Source organism: Crinia signifera, chromosome 2, assembly GCF_055691185.1.
Source record: "Crinia signifera chromosome 2, ASM5569118v1, whole genome shotgun sequence".
In the NCBI taxonomy this organism is placed as follows: Eukaryota; Metazoa; Chordata; class Amphibia; order Anura; family Myobatrachidae; genus Crinia; species Crinia signifera.
This window is the reverse complement of record NC_139218.1, coordinates 368,506,902-368,532,157: the sequence shown is the minus strand read 5'-3', so window position 1 is coordinate 368,532,157 and position 25,256 is coordinate 368,506,902. Positions and strand designations below refer to the sequence as shown.

Sequence of the window (25,256 nt, the reverse complement as noted above, 5' to 3'; positions counted from 1 at the left end):
GTTGATACTTTTAAATTTTTGGCTGTTAATATATCTAAAGATCTCTCATGGAGCACTCATATCAATATTGTTATCAAAAAGGCCCACCAGCGTATGTTTTTTAAGGAAACTGCGCTTGGCTGGTATGAGTGAGAGGACTTTGGTGAATTTCTATTCATGTGTAATCGAGAGTGTCCTTACTTATGGTATTGTGGCATGGTTTGGCCCATGTTCAGCAGCTGACCGTAAGTTCCTCCAGAGGGTCGTGTCAACTGCAGGTAGAGCAATTGGAGTTGCTCTACCGAGTTTACAGGACATCTTCAAGAAGCGGCTTCTCTCAAAGACTAGCAGTATTCTGAGAGACTCCACCCATCCGAATAGTGATTTTTTTTCTTTACTTCCTTCAAATAGGCGTTATCACTCGGTTTTATGCAAAACCAAACGATATAGGGAGAGCTTTTTTCCAGTGGCAGTTCGCACTTTAAATAATTTAAATATTTTAAATGCTTAGGGTTAATCGTGAACTATGTATGAATCCTGTAGTCATGTGTTACCTTTCTTTTTAATGTCTCTGATTGTATATTTGTATTGTCCACAATTTATTTTCGTTCGATGTTCATTGCTAATGGGCATTTTATGACAAATAAAGATTCTATTCGATTCTATTCTATAAAACTGCATTATCAGTGCATATTCAGTCATACTTGTCCAGGTTACTAGAAAAACTGAACAGTAAAAGACATTATGTTATCAAATAATCCTAGATTGAAAGCCTACCACTCTGTCCAGATGGACATTTCAACCAGAGATTTCACAGCAATAACGCAGTACTACTGTACGTTGGCCACTCGCTCCTTTTGTCATGGTTGCTGCAGGAGTGGGGATGTATTCCAAGATAATATAACTGAAAGACCCAAACCACTGTAATAAACTTTGGATATTAATCTGGCATAGAGATTAGCCATGTGTAACTTCATAAAAAGGAGAAGGTCCAATCATGGAAGCCTTCCAATCTATAAAGTTACATGTACACCTGCACATCAAAATTTAGGAAAAATTGATAAGTTTTGTTAACCATGTTTAAGTACAGATTAAGTAACCTGTACTCAGTTATGGCTTTTTGTAAAAGCTGAACTGTTGTAGTACTTTGAGGACTCTTTGGGAACCCCAGGTTTGCAGGAATTTGTTTTTTTTTATGATAACTAGCTCCTAGCTGTACCCAGGTCCTAAATAAAAAAAAAAAAAAAAAACACACACACAACCCACCACCAACATTGGCCATGTACAATAAAATAGCCTTAAAGTGTCATGTATAGAATATAATTATGCAAGAGATATCACCCTTCCCTTCTGGTATCCAGTCATGGGACTAGATATCCACTGAAAGAAAGGGAACTGTTGACCTTAGGGACTGGTAAGATCAACATAGAGGCAGTACCAAGTATCCATGTTAAAGAACTTGTATTGCTCTACAGACAGCCGGACTTCCCAACGTTAACAGCAAAGTTAGACACCTGTGAAACAAGAGCTGTATATATATATATATATATATATATATATATATATATATATATATATATATATATATATATATATATATATATATATATATATATATATATATATATATATATATAGAGATTGACATGTTTCCAGCATGAATATACGCCTGTTCAAAAAAAAAAAAAAAAAGTTTATGGCAACCCATGTGGAGCCTCAAAAAAGGAGATTGAGGCCTGTGACCACCATTACATGCTACAGACTTCCAATTTTGTATTTTTTGGGGGCCCAGTAGAAACCGTTGTATCTCTTGGGGAGCCTATATTTGATTATACAGTATGCAGCCACATAGCAATAGGACCAGTAATACCCATGGTTTAGTTTACATCTGCAGGTTAGTTATGCCAGAGCTGATTAATAGCCCCAGAGACTGTCCAGTAGTACCCTATATCCATTTATACACCTCAGTCAAAGCCAAGGAATGCCCAGAACTTTCTCAAGCCATCTGATATTGTACACTAATGCATGCAGGAGTACAGGCGACCTGCCCAAGAAGAGTTGTGCATCTAGGCTACACCCTCTAGATAATGCCAGACCCACCTGTGGCTTTACCCTTTTGGGCCATCAAGTTCAGAAGAGATCAAAGGTGGGGAGGTATGCTGAAATGATCCTCAAGATAAAATCTAATATAAAATTAGTGGGCTCAGTTTAATATAAAGACAATCCCCAGCAGAGATAGGGGGGCAGGAAAGAATTTCCACACAAACATGCACTAAAATATTTAATTGTATCACATCTGTTTTGACAAGGAGCTTGAAAACACTACATTTACAGTACAATGTTTAACAAAAATGGACAGTGCAAGTCAGGACAGGAAAACTAGCAGTAGGTTCATGCATAGGCCCCAATTCAGGTGTTTAAGTTGCGGCTCACAGAAAAATCCTGTTGCGGCTCACAGAAAAATCCTGGTGTTCAAGATTTTACTTATGTATGTTTCAGAGCATACATTCACAATCTGATGCCTTCTGGAGATGGCATTGCCTCCAACTGCCCAACAAAGGGGTCACTGCTGTAGTCCATAGAGCCAATGCCACTATTCATATTATACACAGACACTGTTCTCAATTACACTTGGATCCAAATACGGATATGGCAAATCCATGCTGCTGTTCCGCTCTTTAATGGATTGCGAGATCTCAACCAGCTTCTCCTGGAATTTCTTTATGAAGGTCTGTGGAACCTCCTCTGTAAAGCGCACATCAGGGTACTCGCCCAGACGTCTCTAGTGGGGAATGGGAAGTCTGGTTAAGGGAATTCCTAAACACATTTGGATTACATAAAGTCTATTCACCACCATATCAGAGTGATATGCACATGCATATATGGTGGGATTCTGTAGCAGTCTTTACATTTGTTAAATATAACAATGAGAAACCGAAAAGTACTAGATCTTAATGCATTACATGAACTGTCCCAAGAACTCACCCGGTCCCTTGGCTCGCTACTAAGCACCCACTCAGTGGACATGCTAATAGTGGTAGTATTTACTTCAGGCAATGCATCCAGAATAGTCTGGGGTGTGGTTACTCCTTTCACTGTGGGAGGAGGAGTTTTAATTGATGAAGGACCATTGGGCATCCAGGCATAGAAGTCAAACTGCAATGGAAACCGAAGGGACATTTTAACCCCAGAATTTTTTTTACAAAAAGTTACACATGTTAATACATTGCAAACCAAGCTCAGACTATTCAGTAGTCTTCAACTCAAGAGAAAATAAATAAATAAGTGTATGAATCACATCACACAGGATCTTAAGAACAGCATATTGAATCGTGTGATGATCCATTACCCACCTGGCCACTGTTGACAGCTGCATGCTGAGCAGAACAAGTGAAGATCACCATGGTCAGGTACTTGATTAGCGAGGCCTTTGTCTCCAAGGAGGAGGGCATTCCTTTCAAACGGGAATAATTAATGAGTCAACTAGACAGATCCAACGCATGGATTGTACTACACCCTTATTTACATCATATCAAGCACCCTATATTGAACACCACACAAGGTTAAGATAATTGAATTCTAGTGTTATTGAATTGTATACTTTTTAGCTGGTTTACATATAGGTTATGCTTAATTAGCAGACGCTAAACATGAATTCAAAACCAATGAATCAAAATGGCTAGGTGTTAAAGGATTATTTCTGATGTAAAATGGGACTTTCCGTCTATTGTGGTATATGACCTTTTGATCCTACCATGCAAATCAACATTGAAAAGATCCGTTTGGCTCATTATGACCCCATGATATTGGCTCATTATGACCCCATGATATTTTGTAATATGAAGTCAAAGCAAAAAATGTATATGTTCCTTACCTGTAGATTTGTACTCCAGGAAGCCTTCTTTGAATATCTCGGCCACCCAGGCCTGAAGTTCAGGGTCTGTACTGACAATCACATCGCTCTCATAGTAGTAATTAACAATTTTGGATACAAAGCTGAAGATAAAGCAAGAGGTACAATCAGTGAATCAAGTATGGATGATGTACAGAAGTGATGGAGGTGCAATGAATTGAAGGTCACATTTCCTTTATCAGGTATGCAAGAAACATCAAGGTTTTCTATATACTATACTACAGCATATTTATAATATGACCAGAACTACTGTACCTCTCCACAGCCAACCAGATCTTCATCCCATCATCCCTATACAGGTAATTGGGAATGGCCTCCAATCAGGGGCTGGCTGGCAACTTTTAGCCTGGGGGGCAAGTCTAGAGCACTGGCCCATAAGTAGCGCATAAGTGGCCCATAAGTAGCACATTGTTAAATGCAGGTTTTTAATTAAAAAAATTAAAAGCCTAATATATGATGCAGGGGGACTAGTGACACTACCCCCTGGCCTAGCACATTATTGTCATGTGGCTCCAGGTTAACTGAGATTTTGCGCAAGTGCAGAAGCTCCGATTGTGGCAGCCGAGGTTTTGTATGTATCAGCCCGGCTTTGTAGGAGAATGGCCACTGAGAGGGGTGTGGGACATGGCACACTGAAAATTTGCCTGGCTTCCCACCATCCCACTCCGCCCCTGCCACAGGCTGCTCACCTGCATAAAAAATAGAAGAGGACACCACTGGCTGTTCTCCTGCATAAATAACGATCTGGACACCACAGTCTGCTCTCCTGCATAAATAAATAACAGGACACCACAGGCTGCTCTCCTGCATATATAAAGAACAAGACACCACAGGCTGCTCTCCTGCATAAATAAATAACAGGACACCACAGGCAGCTCTCCTGCATAAATAAATAACAGGACACCACAGACTGCTCTCCTGCATATGAAAAGAACAGGACACCACAGTCTGCTCTCCTGCATAAATAAATAAAAGGACACCACAGGCTGCTCTCCTGCATATATAAAGAACAGGACACCACAGGCTGCTCTCCTGCATAAATAAAGAACAGGACACCACAGGCTGCACCCCTGCGTAAAAGACAGGACACCACAGGCTGCTCCCCCTGTATAATAATAATGCCATGATGCCACAGGCTGCTCCCCCTGTATAATAATAATGCCATGATGCCACAGGCTGCTCCCCCTGTATAATAATTTGTGTCATGGCATTACAATTATTATATTATACAGAGGGAGCAGCCTGTGGTGTCATGCCATTATTATACAGGGGGAGCAGCCTGTGGTGTCATGCCATTATTATTATACAGAGGGAGCAGCCTGTGGTGTCATGGCATAATGCCATGACACCACAGGCTGCTCCCCCTGTACAATAACAATTATGACACCACAGGTTGCTCCCCCTGTATAATATAAAACTAATGCCATGACACTACAGGCTGCTCCCCCTGTACAATAATAATTATGACACCACAGGTTCCTCCCGCTGTATAATAATAATGCAATGACACCACACGCTGCTCCCGCTGTATAATAATAATGCAATGACACCACAGGCTGCTCCCGCTGTATAATAATAATTCAATGACACCACAGGCAGCTCTCCTGCATAAATAAATAACAGGACACCACAGTCTGCTCTCCTGCATAAATAAATAACAGGACAACACAGGCTGCTCTCCTGCATATATAAAGAACAGGACACCACAGGCTGCACCCCTGCGTAAAAGACAGGACACCACAGGCTGCTCCCCCTGTATAATAATAATGCCATGATGCCACAGGCTGCTCCCCCTGTATAATAAATTGTGTCATGGCATTACTATTATTATATTATACAGAGGGAGCAGCCTGTGGTGTCATGGCATTATTATTGTACAGGGGGAGCAGCCTGTGGTGTCATGCCTTTATTATTATACAGGGGGAGCAGCCTGTGGTGTCATGGCATAATGCCATGACACCACAGGCTGCTCCCCCTGTACAATAATAATTATGACACCACAGGTTCCTCCCACTGTATAATATAAAAGTAATACCATGACACCACTGGCTGCTCCCTCTGTATAATAATAATGCAATGACACCACAGGCTGCTCCCGCTGTATAATAATAATGCAAAGACACCACAGGCTGCTCCCGCTGTATAATATAACAATTGTAATGCCATGACACAAATTATTATACAGGGGGAGCAGCCTGTGGTGTCATTGCATTATTATTATACAGAGGGAGCAGCCTTTGGTGCCATTGCATTACTTTTATATTATACAGGGGGAGCAGCCTGTGCTGTCATGACATTATTATTATACAGAGGGAGCAGCCTGTGGTGTCATGCCATTATTATTATACAGAGGGAGCAGCCTGTGGTGTCATGGCATAATGCAATGACACCACAGGCTGCTCCCGCTGTATAATAATAATGCAATGACACCACTGGCTGCTCCCGCTGTATAATAATAATGCAATGACACCACAGGCTGCTCCCGCTGTATAATAATAATGCAAAGACACCACAGGCTGCTCCCACTGTATAATATAACAATTGTAATGCCATGACACAAATTATTATACAGGGGGAGCAGCCTGTGGCGTCATTGCATTATTATTATACAGAGGGAGCAGGCTGTGGTGTCATGGCATTACTTTTATATTATACAGGGGGAGCAGCCTGTGGTGTCATGGCATTATTATTATACAGAGGGAGCAGCCTGTGGTGTCATGGCATAATGCAATGACACCACAGGCTGCTCCCGCTGTATAATAATAATGCAATGACACCACTGGCTGCTCCCGCTGTATAATAATAATGCAATGACACCACAGCCTGCTCCCCCTGTACAATAATAATGACACCACAGGCTGCTCCCCCTGTATAATATAAAAGTAATGCCATGACACCACAGGCTGCTCCCCCTGTATAATAATTTGTGTCATGGCATTACTATTATTAATAGTAATGCCATGACACAAATTATTATACAGGGGGAGCAGCCTGTGGTGTCATTGCATTATTATTAATATACATGAAACAGCAGATATGTCGTTTTAGGTGTTTAATGTTAACTTACTGTTTTATCCCTTAGGCAGCTCCACGAATTTCAATTCCCCTTTCTGCTCTCTGAGGCCTCCTGAAGCGGCCCCCACGACTTGTCCTGCGGCCCCTGTCTTACTCCACTCTCTGCAGACGCGTGGGTGGGAGGCGTCATCGTCATGACGTCCCCACCCAGTGTCTGCCTGCAGTGGTGTAGCTACGTGCCACGGTGCCCGGAGCAAGGGCTCCCCCCCCCACTGAGTAGTAGGTGGGCTCTTGCGCATATAACCCACCCTCATCCTTTTGGCATGACGGGTTAAAAAATACATATTGGTCCCCATATGAATAAAAAACATACCCAGAACTCCTAGACTATCACATTGTAGTGCAGTGATCAGTATAGTTATGTGGATGTTTTGGTGGTATGGTTTTTCACGCTTTTTTATTGTGTACTGTCTCTTTAAAGTTACGGTATATTTCTTGTTCAAACTTTTTCTAGCCTCCATTATATACATCTACGTAGTCCCTATAGTCTACACAACTACTAGCACCCAGTTACACACATATTATTAATACATTGTCCAGGATGTGATATCTGTATAGACGCACCACCATCCCACCATCAGCTTGCCTCGGCAGGTTCATGGTCGCTGAATTGCATTATGCCCATAACCAGCATGCTATGCATTTCAGCGCCCTAATCATTATTGGTACCTTACTGTTGGTATTTAAGGCGCTTGTGTAAATAAAAAAAGGTGCGGGTATCAAACATAAAATATGTGAAAACAATGTGCTTGCCTGTAAGGAAAAAGGGGGGGTTAGTGAACCCCCTTTTTCCTTACAGGCAAGCACATTGTTTTCACGTATTTTATGTGTGATACCCGCACCTTTCTTTATTTACACAAGCGCCTTAAATAAGGCTGCTCAAAAAAACACAAGCGCAGTTACATATCCCTATTTAAATAATTGGTACCTTATTCTCACAACAGTGGCCGGGACTCCTTCTGACGCTTACAAGCGTCTCCTTGGGGACATGCGGGAGAGCACTGCCGGACACCACGCACTAGCTAACAGCCGGCAGCTAGAGTAGGATGCGCAAGGCCCCCGGAAGAGGCGGCCAGCGACGGGCACAGCAAGGAGTCCGGGGGGGGGGGGGGGGGGGGGGGGGGTAGGGTAGTGTTTCGGCGGGGGAGCTGGCGAGCAGGGCAGGGGAGCCGGTGGCAGAGTGCACGGCTCCGGCGCCAGGTGACATCTTGTCGCCCGGAGTGTGCGCTCCGCCCTAGCTACGCCTCTGTCTGCCTGCCTCTGCCACTGCCGCCGGGGATAATAGGGAACAGGCTGCCGGGGCCCTCCTCCACGTAGCCGTGGAGGCCGGCGGCCATGTTCCTGTGGCCGGAGACATCATTTAATAGACCACAGGAACATGGCCGCCGGCAGTGAAAAACAAAAACCGGTACGGCGGCCTCGGGCACGGCCGCGACGGCGCGGCCCGCAGCACACCAGCCAGAGCGGCCTGGGGGGCAGATGGCACCCTGCCCCCCGGCCCAGCCCGCCCCTGCCTCCAATCCTCTTGCCTGGATGTCATCAGGGAGACAGAGGCTGCTGTAAGTGACCTTATCCATTGCATTTTTCAGTAGTATTGGAAGCCCCCCACCTCCGGTTACATTAGCCTGGATAAAAAAAAAAAAAAAAAAATTGAATGGCAATGATTCAGTTTGCCTATATTACAATAAATTATTCAGTCAAAGTTATATGAAAATCTAGATCTAGAAGGGGCGATGGTTTGGCCATCCAGGCAGAGTGATGTTCTGGAGGACTGCCTGATAGGAGGAATCAGGACTCACAGGGGCTATTCTTCTGTGTGGGGGTCCACGACCCCATAGAGTGAGAACAGAACCTGTGGTGAGCAAAGCAAGCCACCGAGTCAGCAAGGGGCTTCATTGTGCTTGCCCCCGTCAGAGCACCGGCAGTTGAGACTCCTTAGTCGGGATCGACACGGTTGGGCTGCCAACCTTATATAGGCAGAAGTTGGCTGAGCAGCTGAACCTATAGATGCTTGCTCAGCCATCCATCGTTGGACCATGACCTCTTTCGGTGCATCAGACAACCCCAGTACTTCCCTCCACAAAGGTAAAGTTACTAGTACATAAGGCGCTTTCCAGGATTTAACTTACACTATTTATTGTGCAAGTGTCCATAGAAGTTTGTAGTGTGAATTATTTCAAAGATTCAGCCGGTCCTACAGGTGTTTCATATAGGTAACCAAAATCTCCACAGACTGTGAAATATGCTCTAAAATGGAAATAGAAGAATAGTGCAACACCTTTTTTCAAAAAAAAGGGGGGGGGGGGGGGTATTATGCACTCACAATTTCCAAGATAAAAAACAGCATATAATCACCAGCCGGTGATAAGTGGGAGGCTACACCCAGGGATCACTCCACCAAAGTAGCCAGGCTCCGGACACCTTTTCTCTTGGGGTAGAAGCTCCAGGGGTTGTCCCGTCCCAATAGACATAGTAGAATCTTCCAGCCACGGGAACACCTGCTTAATGCATTTCGGACCATTGGGGTCCTTCTTCAGAAGCATGATGTATCCCGTGGCTGGTAGGGATACAAATAGTGAAAAAAGGCGCCAAAACAGCAATTACGCTGCTCTGACGCTATACAGGAAGCGGAAGTGATACGCCATTATTTGCGTTCCACCTGGCGCTCCCAATGCGTTCCATAGTAGCGGAACGTCACTTCCAGTACGGAAGGCTCCGTATTGCACACTGCCCATTCAATGGAGCGCATCTCAATTGCATATGCGTTCCAGACGGACGGAACATGACTTCCGGGATTTGAAGGATCACATATTGCACATTTGCCCATAATAATACAATCTGTAAACACAATTTGATATAATCTTCTCCAGAGTTTTTCTTTAGTCCATATTTCCATACAAAAAAACCTCCTCCTTTCAGATTCAGTATTAGTCCTTGTTTTACTTAGTCCATATATAGAGAAGACAAAAAAAGGGAAGGGGGAGAAAATAGAGGGAAGTCAAGCAAATTTTACAGAATCAATCCATATTATATAAAAAATACTCTGCATCATATGTTAAAAAAATAAATATATAAAAACATGTAATAAAACAGATACTTAAAAAACAGCTAAAAGGCAATATTTTTAAAAACCATTTAATTTCAAGATCACTGTTAAAACCATTTGGCACCAGAGTATTGAGCTTAAAAATCTACCTCATTTCACATTGGGCTAGGCGGGTTTCTATATTTTTATTACACCATGTGGGTGTAATTATTTCGAGACCACCAAATGATTTAATACAACATTCTTTGGAGTTGTGTACCTTTTTAAAATGAACTGTGTGGGTTTCTAAACCCTTTCTTATATTGTACACATGCTCTGCTAGACGTGTTTTTAGGTTCCTGGTGGTTTTGCCCACATAAAATAAGCCACAATCACATTGTAAAAAATATATGACATTCTTAGAATTACATGTGATAAAATCATTAACTTTAAAACTGGTGCCATTAAAAGTGTATTCTTTGGTTTTACTTATGCCTTTAGCTGTTCTACACATCAAGCACATTCCACAACGGTGGAACCCCTTTGTGCGGTCACTTGTTCGGGGCATTACATCAAGACAACTTTTAAAAAGCTTGTTCTTTAGTGGTGGTGCTTTTCTGTAAATAAAGCCTGGATTGCATGGTAAAGATGCACCTATTACTGGATCACTTTTTAGTAAATGCCAGTTCTTTTTGAATACAGCCTCAACTTTTTTGTGCTCAGGGTTATAGTCTGAGATGAAAGACCATTCTGTATTCTTTTTAGGTTTCTTTACTTTTTCTCCAAGGAGATTTCTTTTCTATTAATTGTATCTGCTTTCTCTTTTGCAACCATTAATTCTTTTTGATCGTATCCTTTTGCACGGAAACTATTCGCCATTTCAGACACCTGGTTCTCATACATAATTTTCTGTGCAGTTACTTTTGACCCTCAGAAATTGGCCATAAGGGATACCCTCAAGCCAATTTCTGTGGTGCTGGCTATTTCTCTCTATGTAACTGTTAGAGTCGATAGCCTTAATATGATTTGATGTGCAAATAGCATTATCCTTAACCCCTTCCTGACAGAGCTAGTTTTTGCGTTCCTGACAGAGCCATTTTTTTCAAATCTGACATGTCTCACTTAAGTGGGGATAACTTTTTTTTGCTTTTACTTATCCCAGTGGTTTTGAGATTGTTTTTTCGTGACACATTGTACTTCAAATTAGTGGTAAATTTGGGTCGATACAGTCTGTGTTTTTTTGTGAAAAATACCAAAATATCGTGAAAAAATGGAAAATTTAGCGATTTGCAAAATGTTAAATTTTCTGCTTGTGAGACAAATAATCTTACCACTCAAAATAGTGAATAACTAACATAGACCATATGTCTACTTTATGTTGACATCATTATTTCAACTTCCTTTTAATTTTTTGGGACACTAGGAGGCTTACAATATGAATAGCAAATTCTCAAATTTTCAAGAAAATTTCAAACACTGATTTTTTTAGGGACCAGTTCAGTTCTGATGTGACTTTGAGGGACTTGTATGTGAGACACCCCCATAAATGATGCCATTTCAAAAACTGCACCCCTCACAGTATTCAAAACAGCATTTTGAAAGTTTGTTAACCCTTTAGGTGTTTCACAGGAATTAAAACAAAGTGTAGGTGAAATTTCAAAATTTCTTTTTTTTTGCAGATTTGCAATTTTAATACATTTTTCTAAGGAACACAGTACATTTTACTAGAGAAATGTGACTAAAAATTGATTCCCCCAATTCTTTTGTTTTCATAAATATCCTATATGTGGCCCTAGTGTGCACGGTGACCAAACCACAGGCTTCATAATAGAAGGAGCACCTACTTGATTTTGGAGCCTCCTTTTTATGAGATTATTTTTTAGGCACCATGTAGGTTTCTAGGCACCATAACATGCTAAAAGTTAGGAACCCCCCCACAAGTGACCCCATTTTGCAAACTACACCCCTCAGGGAATTCAGCTAGGGGTATAGTGTACATTTCAAACCCGCAGGGGTTTCACCAATTGTGGTACAACTGGGCAGTGAAAATGAAAAATTATTTTTTTTACACAAAAATGCAGTTCTGGCTCCAAATTTGTCATTTTCAGAAGGTATGAAGGAGACAAAGCACCCCAAAATCTGTGCCCCAATTTCTCCCGAGTACAGCAATGCCTCACATGTGACCAAAAAATACCAGTTGGGTGCATGGCAGGACTCAAAAGGGAAGGAGTGATTTTTGGATTTTGCAGCTCAGATTCTGGTGGAATTTTGGTGGGTGCTATGTCGCATTAGCAAGACCCCCCAAGCACCAATACAGTGGAACCCCCCCACAAGTCACCCCATTTTGCAAACTACACCCCTCAGGGAATTCATCTAGGGGTATAGTGTACATTTCAAACCCCCAGGGGTTTCACCAATTTTGATACAAGTGGGCAGTGAAAATGAAAAATTACATTTTTTTACACAAAAATGCAGTTCTGGCTCAAAATTTTTCATTTTCAGAAGGTATGAAGGAGAAAAAGCACCCCAAAATCTGTGCCCCAATTTCTCCCGAGTACGGCAATGCCTCACATGTGACCAAAAAATACCAGTTGGGTGCATGGCAGGACTCAGAAGGGAAGGAGTGATTTTTGGATTTTGCAGCACAGATTCTGGTGGAATGAATGGTGGGTGCTATGTTGCACCAATACAGTGGAACCCCCCCACAAGTCACCCCATTTTGCAAAGTACACCCCTCAGGGAATTCATCTAGGGGTATAGTGTACATTTCAAACCCCCAGGGGTTTCACCAATTTTGATACAAGTGGGCAGTGAAAATGAAAAATTACATTTTTTTACACAAAAATGCAGTTCTGGCTCACAATTTTTCATTTTCAGAAGGTATGAAGGAGAAAAAGCACCCCAAAATATGTGCCCCAATTTCTTCCGAGTACGGCAATGCCTCACATGTGACCAAAAAATACCAGTTGGGTGCATGGCAGGACTCAGAACGGAAGGAGTGATTTTTGGATTTTGTGGCTCAGATTCTGGTGGAATTTTGGTGGGTGCTATGTCGCATTAGCAAGACCCCCCAAGCACCAATACAGTGGAACCCCCCCACAAGTCACCCCATTTTGCAAACTACACCCCTCAGGGAATTCATCTAGGGGTATAGTGTACATTTCAAACCCCCAGGGGTTTCACCAATTTTGATACAAGTGGGCAGTGAACATGAAAAATTACATTTTTTACACAAAAATGCAGTTCTGGCTCAAAATTTTTCATTTTCAGAAGATATGAAGGAGAAAAAGCACCCCAAAATCTGTGCCCCAATTTCTCCCGAGTACGGCAATGCCTCACATGTGACCAAAAAATACCAGTTGGGTGCATGGCAGGACTCAAAAGGGAAGGAGTGATTTTTGGATTTTGCAGCTCAGATTCTGGTGGAATTTTGGTGGGTGCTATGTCGCATTAGCAAGACCCCCCAAGCACCAATACAGTAGAACCCCCCCACAAGTGACCCCATTTTGCAAACTACACCCCTCAGGGAATTCATCTAGGGGTATAGTGTACATTTAAAACCCCCAGGGGTTTCACCAATTTTGATACAAGTGGGCAGTGAAAAAGAAAAATTACATTTTTTACACAAAAATGCAGTTCTGGCTCAAAATTTTTCATTTTCAGAAGGTATGAAGGAGAAAAAGCACCCCAAAATCTGTGCCCCAATTTCTCCCGAGTACGGCAATGCCTCACATGTGACCAAAAAATACCAGTTGGGTGCATGGCAGGACTCAAAAGGGAAGGAGTGATTTTTGGATTTTGCAGCTCAGATTCTGGTGGAATTTTGGTGGGTGCTATGTCGCATTAGCAAGACCCCCCAAGCACCAATACAGTAGAACCCCCCCACAAGTGACCCCATTTTGCAAACTACACCCCTCAGGGAATTCATCTAGGGGTATAGTGTACATTTAAAACCCCCAGGGGTTTCACCAATTTTGATACAAGTGGGCAGTGAAAAAGAAAAATTACATTTTTTACACAAAAATGCAGTTCTGGCTCAAAATTTTTCATTTTCAGAAGGTATGAAGGAGAAAAAGCACCCCAAAATCTGTGCCCCAATTTCTCCCGAGTACGGCAATGCCTCACATGTGACCAAAAAATACCAGTTGGGTGCATGGCAGGACTCAGAAGGGAAGGAGTGATTTTTGGATTTTGCAGCACAGATTCTGGTGGAATGAATGGTGGGTGCTATGTTGCACCAATACAGTGGAACCCCCCCACAAGTCACCCCATTTTGCAAACTACACCCCTCAGGGAATTCATCTAGGGGTATAGTGTACATTTCAAACCCCCAGGGGTTTCACCAATTTTGATACAAGTGGGCAGTGAAAATGAAAAATTACATTTTTTTACACAAAAATGCAGTTCTGGCTCAAAATATTTCATTTTCACAAGGAATGAAGGAGACAAAGCACCCCAAAATCTGTGCCCCAATTTCTCCCGAGTACGGCAATGCCTCATGTGTGACCAAAAAGTGGCAGGACTCAGAAGGGAAGGAGTGATATTTGGAGTTTGCAGCACAAATTCTGGTGGAATTTTGGTGGGTGCTATGTCGCATTAGCAAGACCCCCCAAGCACCAATACAGTGGAACCCCCCCACAAGTCACCCCATTTTGAAAACTACACCCCTCAGGGAATTCATCTAGGGGTATAGTGTACATTTAAAACCCCCAGGGGTTTCACCAATTTTGATACAAGTGGGCAGTGAAAAAGAAAAATTACATTTTTTACACAAAAATGCAGTTCTGGCTCAAAATTTTTCATTTTCAGAAGGTATGAAGGAGAAAAAGCACCCCAAAATCTGTGCCCCAATATCTCCCGAGTACGGCAATGCCTCACATGTGACCAAAAAATACCAGTTGGGTGCATGGCAGGACTCAGAAGGGAAGGAGTGATTTTTGGATTTTGCGGCTCAGATTCTGGTGGAATGAATGGTGGGTGCTATGTGGCATTAGCAAGACCCCCGAAGCACGGTGAAATTATGAACCTAATATTCCATAGATGTGTGGTATAATTTAAAACACTCCTTTATACATAGGCCGGGTTTGTCGGGGCAAGTGTCACACTGGAAAATAGTTTGCTTTCTTATTCCCTTTTTATAGCAAACTTTGCACCTTTTTTGTGTCCTGCCCTTTTTTCCAGTGGAGGGGATTTCATCAGGAAAATGCTGCCCTGGTACAATACGGGGGCCAGTACTAGAAGTACTGGGGCCCTCTGCCTGCTGGTTCCCAAATATTAGGCCCTTTATGACTTCCTCTTGAAAGTGCATAAATGTCCCCCTCTGGCCGGTAGAACGGAATAGCACGTAAGCGTTATACAGTGCCATCTGGATGATATACACGGCCACCTTCTTGTACCAGATTTTTGTTTTCCGCAGGGCACTGTACGGCTTCAGTACCTGATCTGAAAGATCCACTCCGCCCATGTACCTATTGTAATCCAGGATACAATTAGGTTTTGAGGTGTGGGTACTGGTACCTCGTACAGGGACGGAGGTGGTACTGTCTCCGTGAATTGTTGTCAGTATAAGGACATCCCTCTTGTCCTTATATTTGACCAACAACATATTTTCGGTGCATATTCCCCTGCTTTCACCCCTTCTCATTACTTGGGCAATGTGCGTTTTTGGGAGGCCTCTTTGGTTCTTGCGCACAGTACCGCAAGCTGCTGTACCTCTTGAACCAAGGGCCTTAAACAGGGGGATGCTAGTGTAAAAGTTATCCACATAGAGGTGATAACCTTTATCCAGGAAGGGGTGCACTAAATCCCAGACAATTTTCCCACTAACACCTACGAGGGAGGGGGGGCATTCTGGCGGTTGAATTCTTGAATCCTTCCCTTCATAAACCCTAAACCTGTGGGTGTACCCTGAGGTGCTTTCACACAGTTTATACATTTTTATGCCATACCTTGCCCTCTTACTGGGAAGGTACTGGCGGAATTTAACCCTTCCTTTAAAATGTATAAGGGACTCGTCGATACAAATAAATTTTTCAGGGATGTACACCTCTTCAAATTTGGCACTGAAATGATCAATGACCGGCCTGACTTTGAATAGCCGGTCAAAGGTGGGATCATCTCTGGGTGGGCACTGTGCATTATCGGTGTAATGTATGAATTTAAGAATTGTCTCAAATCGAGTCCGGGGCATGGCCATACGGTAAAATGGAGTACTGTACAGAACATCTGTACTCCAATATTGCCTAATTTCTGGCTTTTTTACTATGCCCATATGAAACACCAGACCCCAAAACGTCATCATCTCTACTGCATCTACAGGGGTCCACCTAGCAAATGATGACGTGGGGTTTTGAGCAATAAACTGCTGGGCATATAAATTAGTTTGGTCCACCATTAAATTTATAAAATCATCAGAGAAAAATAATTTGAAAAAGTCAATTTCTCTGAGACCTGTGGAATCAAATTGGATTCCTGGCATGGCCAAAAACTCAGGAACCTGGGGCTCAAAATTGTCTGGTGGTGGGGTCCATACTAGATCAATTATTGGGGGGGGAATCTCAGCTGATCTACGGGGGCGTCTTTGAGGGGGTCCCTCATCAGCAGAGGAGGAAGAGGAGCTTAAGGCAAATCCTTCAAATTCCCCGCTTGCATCACTGGCTGTGTCAGAGTCAGAAGCAAGCATGGCATATGCCTCCTCCACTGGATACATATACATTCTCCTGGATGATTGGGAGGACATTTGGGAGGACATTTGGGATGCCATTTTTATTTTTGTGTTACCGGTAGTGAAATGTTTCAACACGTGTATAGTGTAGGGGGGGGCACAAACTTTATTTCAATCCGGGGGGTATGTAGTGTGTAGTGTGTATGTAGTGCAGAAAAAAAAAAAATACTTTATACCAATAAAAAAAAAAAAATGAAGGTGTTAAAAAAAAAAAAAAATGAAGGGGTTAAAAAAAAAAAAAAGGAAGGGGTTAAAAAAAAAAAGGTCCTGCGCCAAAAATTGAGCACAGATGTTGGTCAGTAACGTCTGTCACTGAACAGCGCTCAAAGGCAACAGGAATTTGATCAAAAAAAAAAAATAGATCAACCCTGTGCCGAAAGAGATGATCAGTGATGTACGTCACTGATCAGCGCACAGCGGCCACAGGACACCCACAAAATCAGTGTGTGTAAAAAAAAAAAATTAAAAAAATACCCCACAGCACACACACAAAAAAAAAAGGTGATCAGTGATGCGACACTGATTACCAGTGAGGTGCAGCAGGTGCACAACCTTTGGTGCAACTGACAGGTATATATAAAAAAAAAAAAAAACCTCTGTACCCCCAAAAAAGTTGCTGATCACCTCAGATATAGTGATCAGCACAAAAGGCGGGGACAGCAGACACAAAATTTAGCACTCTCTATCACTATCTCTCTCTATCTCTCTATCTCTCACTATCTATCACTATCTATCACTCTATGACACTGCAGCAGCAGCACTGACAGGTATATCTATATATTAAAAAAAACCTGCGCCCCCAAAAAGTTGCTGATCAGTTAATTTATACTGATCAGCACAAAAGGAGGGGGCAGCAGTCAGTTATATAAAAAATATATAGCACAATCTGTCACTATCTCTCTCTATCTCTCTCTATCTCTCTCTCTCTATCTCTCTCTATCTCTCTCTATCTCTCTATAACTATCACACTGCAGCAGCACAAAATATAGCACTCTGTCAGTAGGCCTCTCTCTCTATCTCTCTCTCTCTCTCTCTCTATCTATATCTCTCTCTATCTATAACTATATCACACTGCAGCAGCACAAAATATAGCACTCTCTGACACTATCTCTCTCTCTATCTCTCTCTATCTCTCTCTCTCTATCTCTCTATAACTATCACACTGCAGCAGCACAAAATATAGCACTCTGTCAGTAGGCCTCTCTCTCTATCTCTCTCTATCTCTCTCTCTCTCTCTATCTATAACTATATCACACTGCAGCAGCACAAAATATAGCACTCTCTGACACTATCTCTCTCTCTATCTCTCTCTATCTCTCTCTCTATCTCTCTCTATCTATCTAGCTAGTACACTGCAGCAGCACAATTTCACAGGAAGGCACAATTATTGAACAGGATCCAGGAAGCAATCAGCAGCGATCAGGTAAGTATTGCAGCAAGTATTCTGGTCAGTATGGCGGCAGGGGGGTACGGTGACCGCACTGCACGCTTTCCAGACCGGAATGGCGTCTGCAGTGCAGTCACCGTTAGTTTAAATCCCCCTCCTTGGCTGTGATTGGTCCGTCGGACCGACGGACCAATCACGGCCTTTGGGGGCGGGCGGGGTGAGGTGGGGTGACACCAGTGTCACCCTTACACCCCGCGGTGATTGGTGCTGTACTTTACAGCACCAATCACCTCTGATCCCGTGTCACCGGCGAACGTTATTCGCCGGTGACACAGGAAAACGCTGTGAATGGCTGTTCACACTGAACAGCCAATCACAGCGATCGCCGACGGGGGGGCGGCATCGCAGCCCCCCCGGGGCATGCACGGACATGTCTGCTGTCAGGGACAGCAGACATGTTGAAACTGTCACCGCGTCTATAGACGCGGTGACAGTTTAAATCCATGACGTACATTTACGCCATGTGTCGGGAAGTGCTTCCCGACCATGACGTAAATGTACGTCAAATGTCGGGAAGGGGTTAATATAAATATTCAGGTCTAAAAATACAATTTTTTCCATGCTCCAGACAAACGTTAAATTTAGATTAAAATCATTTTGATTAAGACTGTTAAAAAAGGTTAAAAGGGTTGTCTCATCCCCCTTCCATACCATAAAAACATCTATGTAACGTTGCCAGGAGACGACTTGCCCCCAGCTGCGGGCCCGACCAGATGACAAGCTCCTCCCAGTACGCCATATATAAATTGGCATAGCTGGGGGCAAATCTGGTCCCCATTGCAGTTCCAACCATCTGCAGGTAAAAATTTCCATTAAAATTGAAGAAATTATTTTCTAAAATAAAGGTTATACTCTCCAAGATAAAAGTTTAATTTTTCTGACATTGATGTTTTGTTAGGAGGAAACAACAAAATCTGAATATGATTTTGTTACAATCAAGGAACCTTCAGTACCCACAATGTATTTGCTACCGAAGGTACACAAGAGCCTAACCAGTCCACCTGGCAGGCCGATTGTTTCGGGTACAAACAGCTTAACCTCAAATTTATCAGCCTTAGTGGACTATCACCTCCAACCGATAGTTAAAGAAACTAAGGCGTACCTCAAAGATACAAAAGATGTGTTACAAAAAAATTGAGAGGATAAATTGGGGACCTGGTTTCTTCCTTGTAAGTGGTGATGTGTCCACATTGTACAACATAATTGATCCCACAAAAGGAAGAATAGCTGTAAAGTTTTTTTCTTGACAAAACATCAATGTCAGAAAAATTAAAAAAAACTTTTATCTTGGAGAGTATAACCTTTATTTTAGAAAATAATTTCTTCTATTTTAATGGAAATTTTTACCTACAGATGGTTGAAACTGCAATGGGGACCAGATTTGCCCCCAGCTACGCCAATTTATATATGGCGTACTGGGAGGAGCTTGTCATCTGGTCGGTCCCGGAGCTGGGGGCAAGTCTGGTCTCCTGGCAACGTTACATAGATGATGTTTCTATGGTATTGAAGGGGGATGAGACAACCCTTTTAACAGTCTTAATCAAAAGGATTTTAATCTAAATTTAACGTTTGTCTGGAGCATGGAAAAAAAAAATTGTATTTTTAGACCTGAATATTTATATTAAGGATAATGCTATTTGCACATCAAATAAGGCTACCGACTCTAACAGTTACATAGAGAGAAATAGCCAGCACCACAGAAATTGGCTTGAGGGTATCCCTTATGGCCAATTTCTGAGGGTCAAACATAACTGCACAGAAAGCAAGGATTATACTCACGATAATACCTTTTCTTCGGAATACTTCATGGCAGCCATTACATTGGGTTCATCCCTCTCTCCTCTCCAATTAGACAGGTAGTTTTTTCCCCAGGATCCAGCCCCTCTATATAATCTGGCACCTCCCCATAGACCATAGTCTTTGACTGTCTCCGTCCTGATCCTAGGGAAAAAACACAAATAGGGAGGGCCAACAAATTTTTGGGCTGCCATGAAGTATTCCGAAGAAAAGGTATTATCGTGAGTATAATCCTTGCCTTCTCCTTCATACTTCATGGCAGCCATTACATTGGGATGTACCAAAGAAGTAGGGTGGGTTATACTATACCTCAAGCCAAGACTTGCTTAAGAATTTCACTTCCGAAACTAGGGCTTGCGACATCCAATGCATAATGCTTAGAGAAGGTATGCAAGGAAGACCAGGTGGCTGCTTGACAAATCTCCTTAGCCGAAACTTTGGCCTCTCTAGCCCAAGAAACCGCCATTGCCCTTGTTGAGTGAGCCTTAATACCCTCAGGAACTTCACGACCAACTTTTCTGTAAGTGAATGCAATTACTTCTTTTAGCTACCTTGACATTGATTGTTTTGGAGCCAACCCTTTCTTTGCCCCCTGGGGAATCACGAATAATGCTTCTGACTTCCTGAACCCCGTTGTCCTGTGTAGATATATCTTGATGGCTCTCAAGACATCTAATGTATGCAACTTTTCCTCTTTCTTCGTCAGAGGATTTTGAAAAAAAAACAAGGCAAAACAATTTCTTGACTTAAATTAAACGAGGAAACCACCTTGGGTAGAAAGGACGGTCTGGTCCTCAGCACCACCCGATCCGGGAAAATCTTTAAATATTGTTCTTTAATGCACAGAGCATGAATCTCTCCCACTCTTTTTGCTGAAGTTATTGCAACTAAAAACAACATCTTCCATGTTAGAAACTTTAACTTTGCTCTGTCCAACGGCTCAAACGGAGCCTCCATAAGTCCATTCAAGACTAAATTAAGATCCCACTGGGGGATTATTGACCTAACCCTAGGCCGGATTTTCTTGATAGCTTGACAAAATCTCTTAATTAAACTATGCTCTGCTAGTTTCGTGTCTAGTATTACACTCAGCGCCGATATCTGGACCTTGAGCGTAGAAACCGAAAGCCCCTTGTTAAGCCCATCACAAAGGAACTGTAACACTTGGGGGATGTTTGCTTTAGGAAAACTGAACCTGTCCTTGGACCATGTTGCGAACACCCGCCATATTCTGTAGTAGATTTCTGATGATATCTTCTTCCTTGCTTGGAGAAGCACCTCAATGACCTCTGGAGATAAATTTTTGTCTCAACTGTCGCCTTTCAATTTCCAGGCCGCTAAATTCAATTTGTGAGGCTCTTGACAATTGACTGGGCCCTGCCTGAGCAAATCTTGAGTCACTGGAAGAAATACTGGGCCCGCAATCGCCATGCTCTCCAACATGGGGAACCAAGCCCTCCTGGGCCAGTAGGGCAGAATGGCTATGACTTGGACCCCCTCCGTTCTGACCTTCCACAATGTCCTGTGAATGAGAGAAATTGGAGGAAACACATACCCCAGGTGAAACTCCCATCTCTGAGATGGGGGTCAAGCGGAGTGGACGCCCTAAGTTGGGTATCGGGAGTAGAATTGTGGAAGCTTCTTGTTGACTGCTGAAGCCATGAGATCCACCTCTGGTTGACCGAACTGCTCCACTATTCTCTGAAAAACTGAATCCTTCAGTTCCCATTCGCCCGGAACCACGCTTGTGCGGCTCAAATAGTCTGCGAGCTGATTGTTTGTCCTCCCCCAGCACATGGAGCGCTGATATTGACAGCAGATTCTCCTCGGCCCAACACATGATGTTTCGAACCTCTTCTAAGAGCACGTGACTCTGTACCTCCTTGTCTGTTGACATAGGAGACGGTAGTAGCGTTGTCCGAGAAAATGCGCAGGTGCGCACCCCTGATATCTTCGCTGAAGAACTCTATTGCTTTCCACACGGCTCTTAGTTCCTTGTGATAGGAGGAAAACTCTGACTCGCGATGGGACCATAGCCCTTGGCACGTTTTGCCCAGACCATGAGCCCCCCAACCCATGGCGCTGGCGTCTGTGGTGATCACACTGTAAAGGGGGGCTTGCTAGTGAGGACTTCCTTGGTATTAGCTGATCGGCTTCCCACCAAACTAGAGATTCTTTCACTGGCTCTGAGATTTTTATTTTTCTTTCCAGCGGTACCAGCCTTTTTGTGTAACCCAGAAGGGACCACTGCAGAGGCCTCATCCTCCATCTGGCCCATGGGACTATGTCCACCGTAGATGCCATCATACCCAACAGGCTCATTGCTGACCTGAGTGGTATGCGATCCTCCTCGTATATCGTAGAGATTAATTGTTGGATTTTCTCGCATCTCTTTGTGGATAAGGACATTTGGAACCGTACAGTATCCACCAGAACCCCCAGAAACTGAAGACTGTGTTGGCCTCAGACAGCTCTTCTCCCAATTCACCAGCCACCCGTGTTCCTGAAGAAACTGAATGGTGTAGTCTCTTGCTGTGATCACCTCTTCTTCTGATGGTGCCACAATCAATAGATCGTCTAGATATGCCCATATCATGACTTTCTTTTTTCTCAGTTCTTCTATCAATACCACTAGAACCTTGGTAAAAACTCTTGGTGAAGAGGGGAGGCCGAAGGGCAGACAGGTGAACTGGTAATGATCGTGACCTATGCAGAATCTCAGATATTTTCTGTCGTCTGGGGAAATGGGAATATGGAAGTAGGCGTCTTTTAGGTCGATGGAGACCATATAATCGTTCTTTCTTAATCCCATCAGAATAGACTTTGTGGTCTCTATGTGGAACTTTCTCTTCTTTATGCGCAGATTTAATCTTCTTAAATCTAATATAGTTCTGTAACCTCCAGAACTTTTGCTGACTATGAAGAGACGGGACTTTCACCACTGCTCCTGATGTGATGAGTCCTTCTAAACTCAAATTTAGAGCTTCCCTTTCTATCTTCGAAACTGGGAGCTCTGAAACACAAAATTTTGCCATACTTGGCCTTGACATGAATTCCAGCCGATAGCCAGTCTTGACTACCTCCAGAACCCATCTGTCTCGGACGGTTTGTTCCCAGATGCGAGCGAAACCCAACAGCCTTCCAGCTACCTGGGCCTGCTCCACCATGGGACCACCGTCACTGCTTCTGTGTGGTTCCAGAACTTTCACCTTTTTTCTTGACGTATTGACGAAAAAAGGCTCTGGATGTCCCTTGAGCGTATCTGTCCCGGACAGACCTGCCTGGCCTGTAGGACTTGGCCTGTCTATACGCCTGTCTAGAAGAAAAAGAGGAAAACCTCCCTCTTCTATCCTGTGGCAATCTCACTGATTTACCACCTGACATTCTTTCAATCATTTAATCCAAACGACTGCCGAAAAGGAAAGCACCCTCATAAGGCAATGTCGCTAGTTTGTTCTTTGAATGGGAATCTGCCGCCCATGACTTAAGCCACAAGGCCCTACGGGCCACCACCCCTGAAGACAGGGATTTCGCTGCAAAATCTAGACCATCTAGAGAGGCCTCACACATATAGTCCACCGCCAGCTGAATCTGGGTAAGACTTTTACAGATTTGATCACGGGAAACCTTTTCCTGTATGTCTACCTGTAAGGCCAAACACCAAATCCTGAGTGCCCGAGAGAGCGAGGCCATGGCCACTCCAGATTTTAGCGAGACTGAGGAGGAAATATGTAATCTCTTTCCATTTTTTTATCCATTGCGTCCTTCAGTGACGCCCCATCCTCAAGGGGAATAGTAGTACGGGTCGTCACTTCTGACACTGCTGCGTCGACTTTAGGTATATTACACCATTTAATGAATTCTTCATCCTCAATAGGAAACATTTTTTGAATTCTTTTAGTCGACCCAACTCTCTTGTCGACACCCTGCCACTCTTTAGCTAGGATGTCCTTCACTACTTTATGTACTGGAAACGATCTCCCCTTTTTGGATCGATCCTCAAACAATGCATCAAACTCAGACTTTACAGGCTGCTTATAGTTAAGTGTCCTATAAAGATTCTTTAGCACTGCTTCTACCAACTCCACATTTAACAGACGCTCGTCCTCCAACACTTCGCCTGACTCTGCTGACGAGCCACCAGACTCCTCCTTGTCCACATCATCATGCACAGACACATCCCCGTCATCTTTATCAAGGCTAGTCTGCGACCGGGACCTCTTATTCCCCGTATATTCCTCTTTAGAAATAAAATTTTTCTTCATCCAGTCTCTCATCTCAGCTAATTGTGCTGATATATTCATTCCAACATCCTTTTCATCCTTTTTTGTTAGACACTCTAAACACAGCACAGTCTCTCCGACAAAAGCTCTATCACATCCTGGACAGACTTTAGTATTCTTAGTCTTAGCCAGTTTCTTCTTGGGCACTGAAGGCACACTACAAAACAAGAAAAGATACTAACTATCTGACTAGACAAAACGATATGAATAACGTGTCCTCTATGAGAGGACTTACCTGGGCGGCGGTGTAACGTTTTTTTGAGAGGCATCCTCCATGGTTAAACTCCTGGTCAAAAACACAGCCCCGCGCCTGTAACACCGACCAGGCGCTTTTAAATGAATGCTGCACGCGCAGCCGGCGTCTCCCCCTCCCTGCCGGAAGTAGCCAGACTAACGCGTACTTCCGGGTAGCTGGAACGCACGCGGCCGTGCCCCGCACGCCGCGTGCATCCGCCGGAAGTGACGCGCGCCCCTATGCGCAGCCCGAAGTCGGAACTGCCGAGGGAGTCTGCTCAGCGTGACCCGCTATGTATATGCACCAACCGGACCACCGGGAGTCCGCAGCAGAAGACGGCCAGACACCTGACTTCCAGGTGACTACTCCTTAACGCGCGCCGACCACCATAGCGGGGAGGGGACGGGGAAGGAACGCCATGGGCTACCAGGTCACGTCCTTGCCACCGGCCCTGGACATACATAGGCTTAAGGCACCGCCAGCCTGACCGCCCAGGTCCCCGGTAGCATAACCAGCCTCCCGGGTTTCGCTCTAAAAACAACAAAGATAATACTAACTAACTACCTGTCACAGACAGAAGGAGACAGGAAAAAGACTATGGTCTATGGAGAGGTGCCAGATTATATAGAGGAGGGGCTGGATCCTGGGGAAAAAACTACCTGTCTAATTGGAGAGGAGAGAGGGATGAACCCAATGTAATGGCTGCCATGAAGTATGAAGGAGAAAATGATTTATATGAGAACCAGGTGTCTGAAATGGCGAATCGTTTCCGTGCAAA

The 25,256-nt window shown here is 43.6% G+C and overlaps 1 protein-coding gene across 1 annotated transcript in view; it reads right to left on the bottom strand.

The window, feature by feature from the left end:
- Positions 1 to 1,922: 1,922 nt before the first annotated feature.
- The window catches only part of LOC146058044 (hydroperoxide isomerase ALOXE3-like), a 33,087-nt gene continuing 9,753 nt past the window's right edge, over positions 1,923 to 25,256 (bottom strand). The window contains exons 10-15 of the mRNA XM_083170007.1: positions 8,482 to 8,592; positions 4,148 to 4,206; positions 3,854 to 3,975; positions 3,333 to 3,433; positions 2,965 to 3,135; positions 1,923 to 2,761 (exon numbers count right to left, since the gene is read on the bottom strand). Coding sequence (XP_083026133.1) covers positions 2,582 to 2,761; positions 2,965 to 3,135; positions 3,333 to 3,433; positions 3,854 to 3,975; positions 4,148 to 4,206; positions 8,482 to 8,592 — 744 coding nt within the window. The 3' untranslated portion in view covers positions 1,923 to 2,581. The remainder of the gene's footprint in view (positions 2,762 to 2,964; positions 3,136 to 3,332; positions 3,434 to 3,853; positions 3,976 to 4,147; positions 4,207 to 8,481; positions 8,593 to 25,256) is intronic.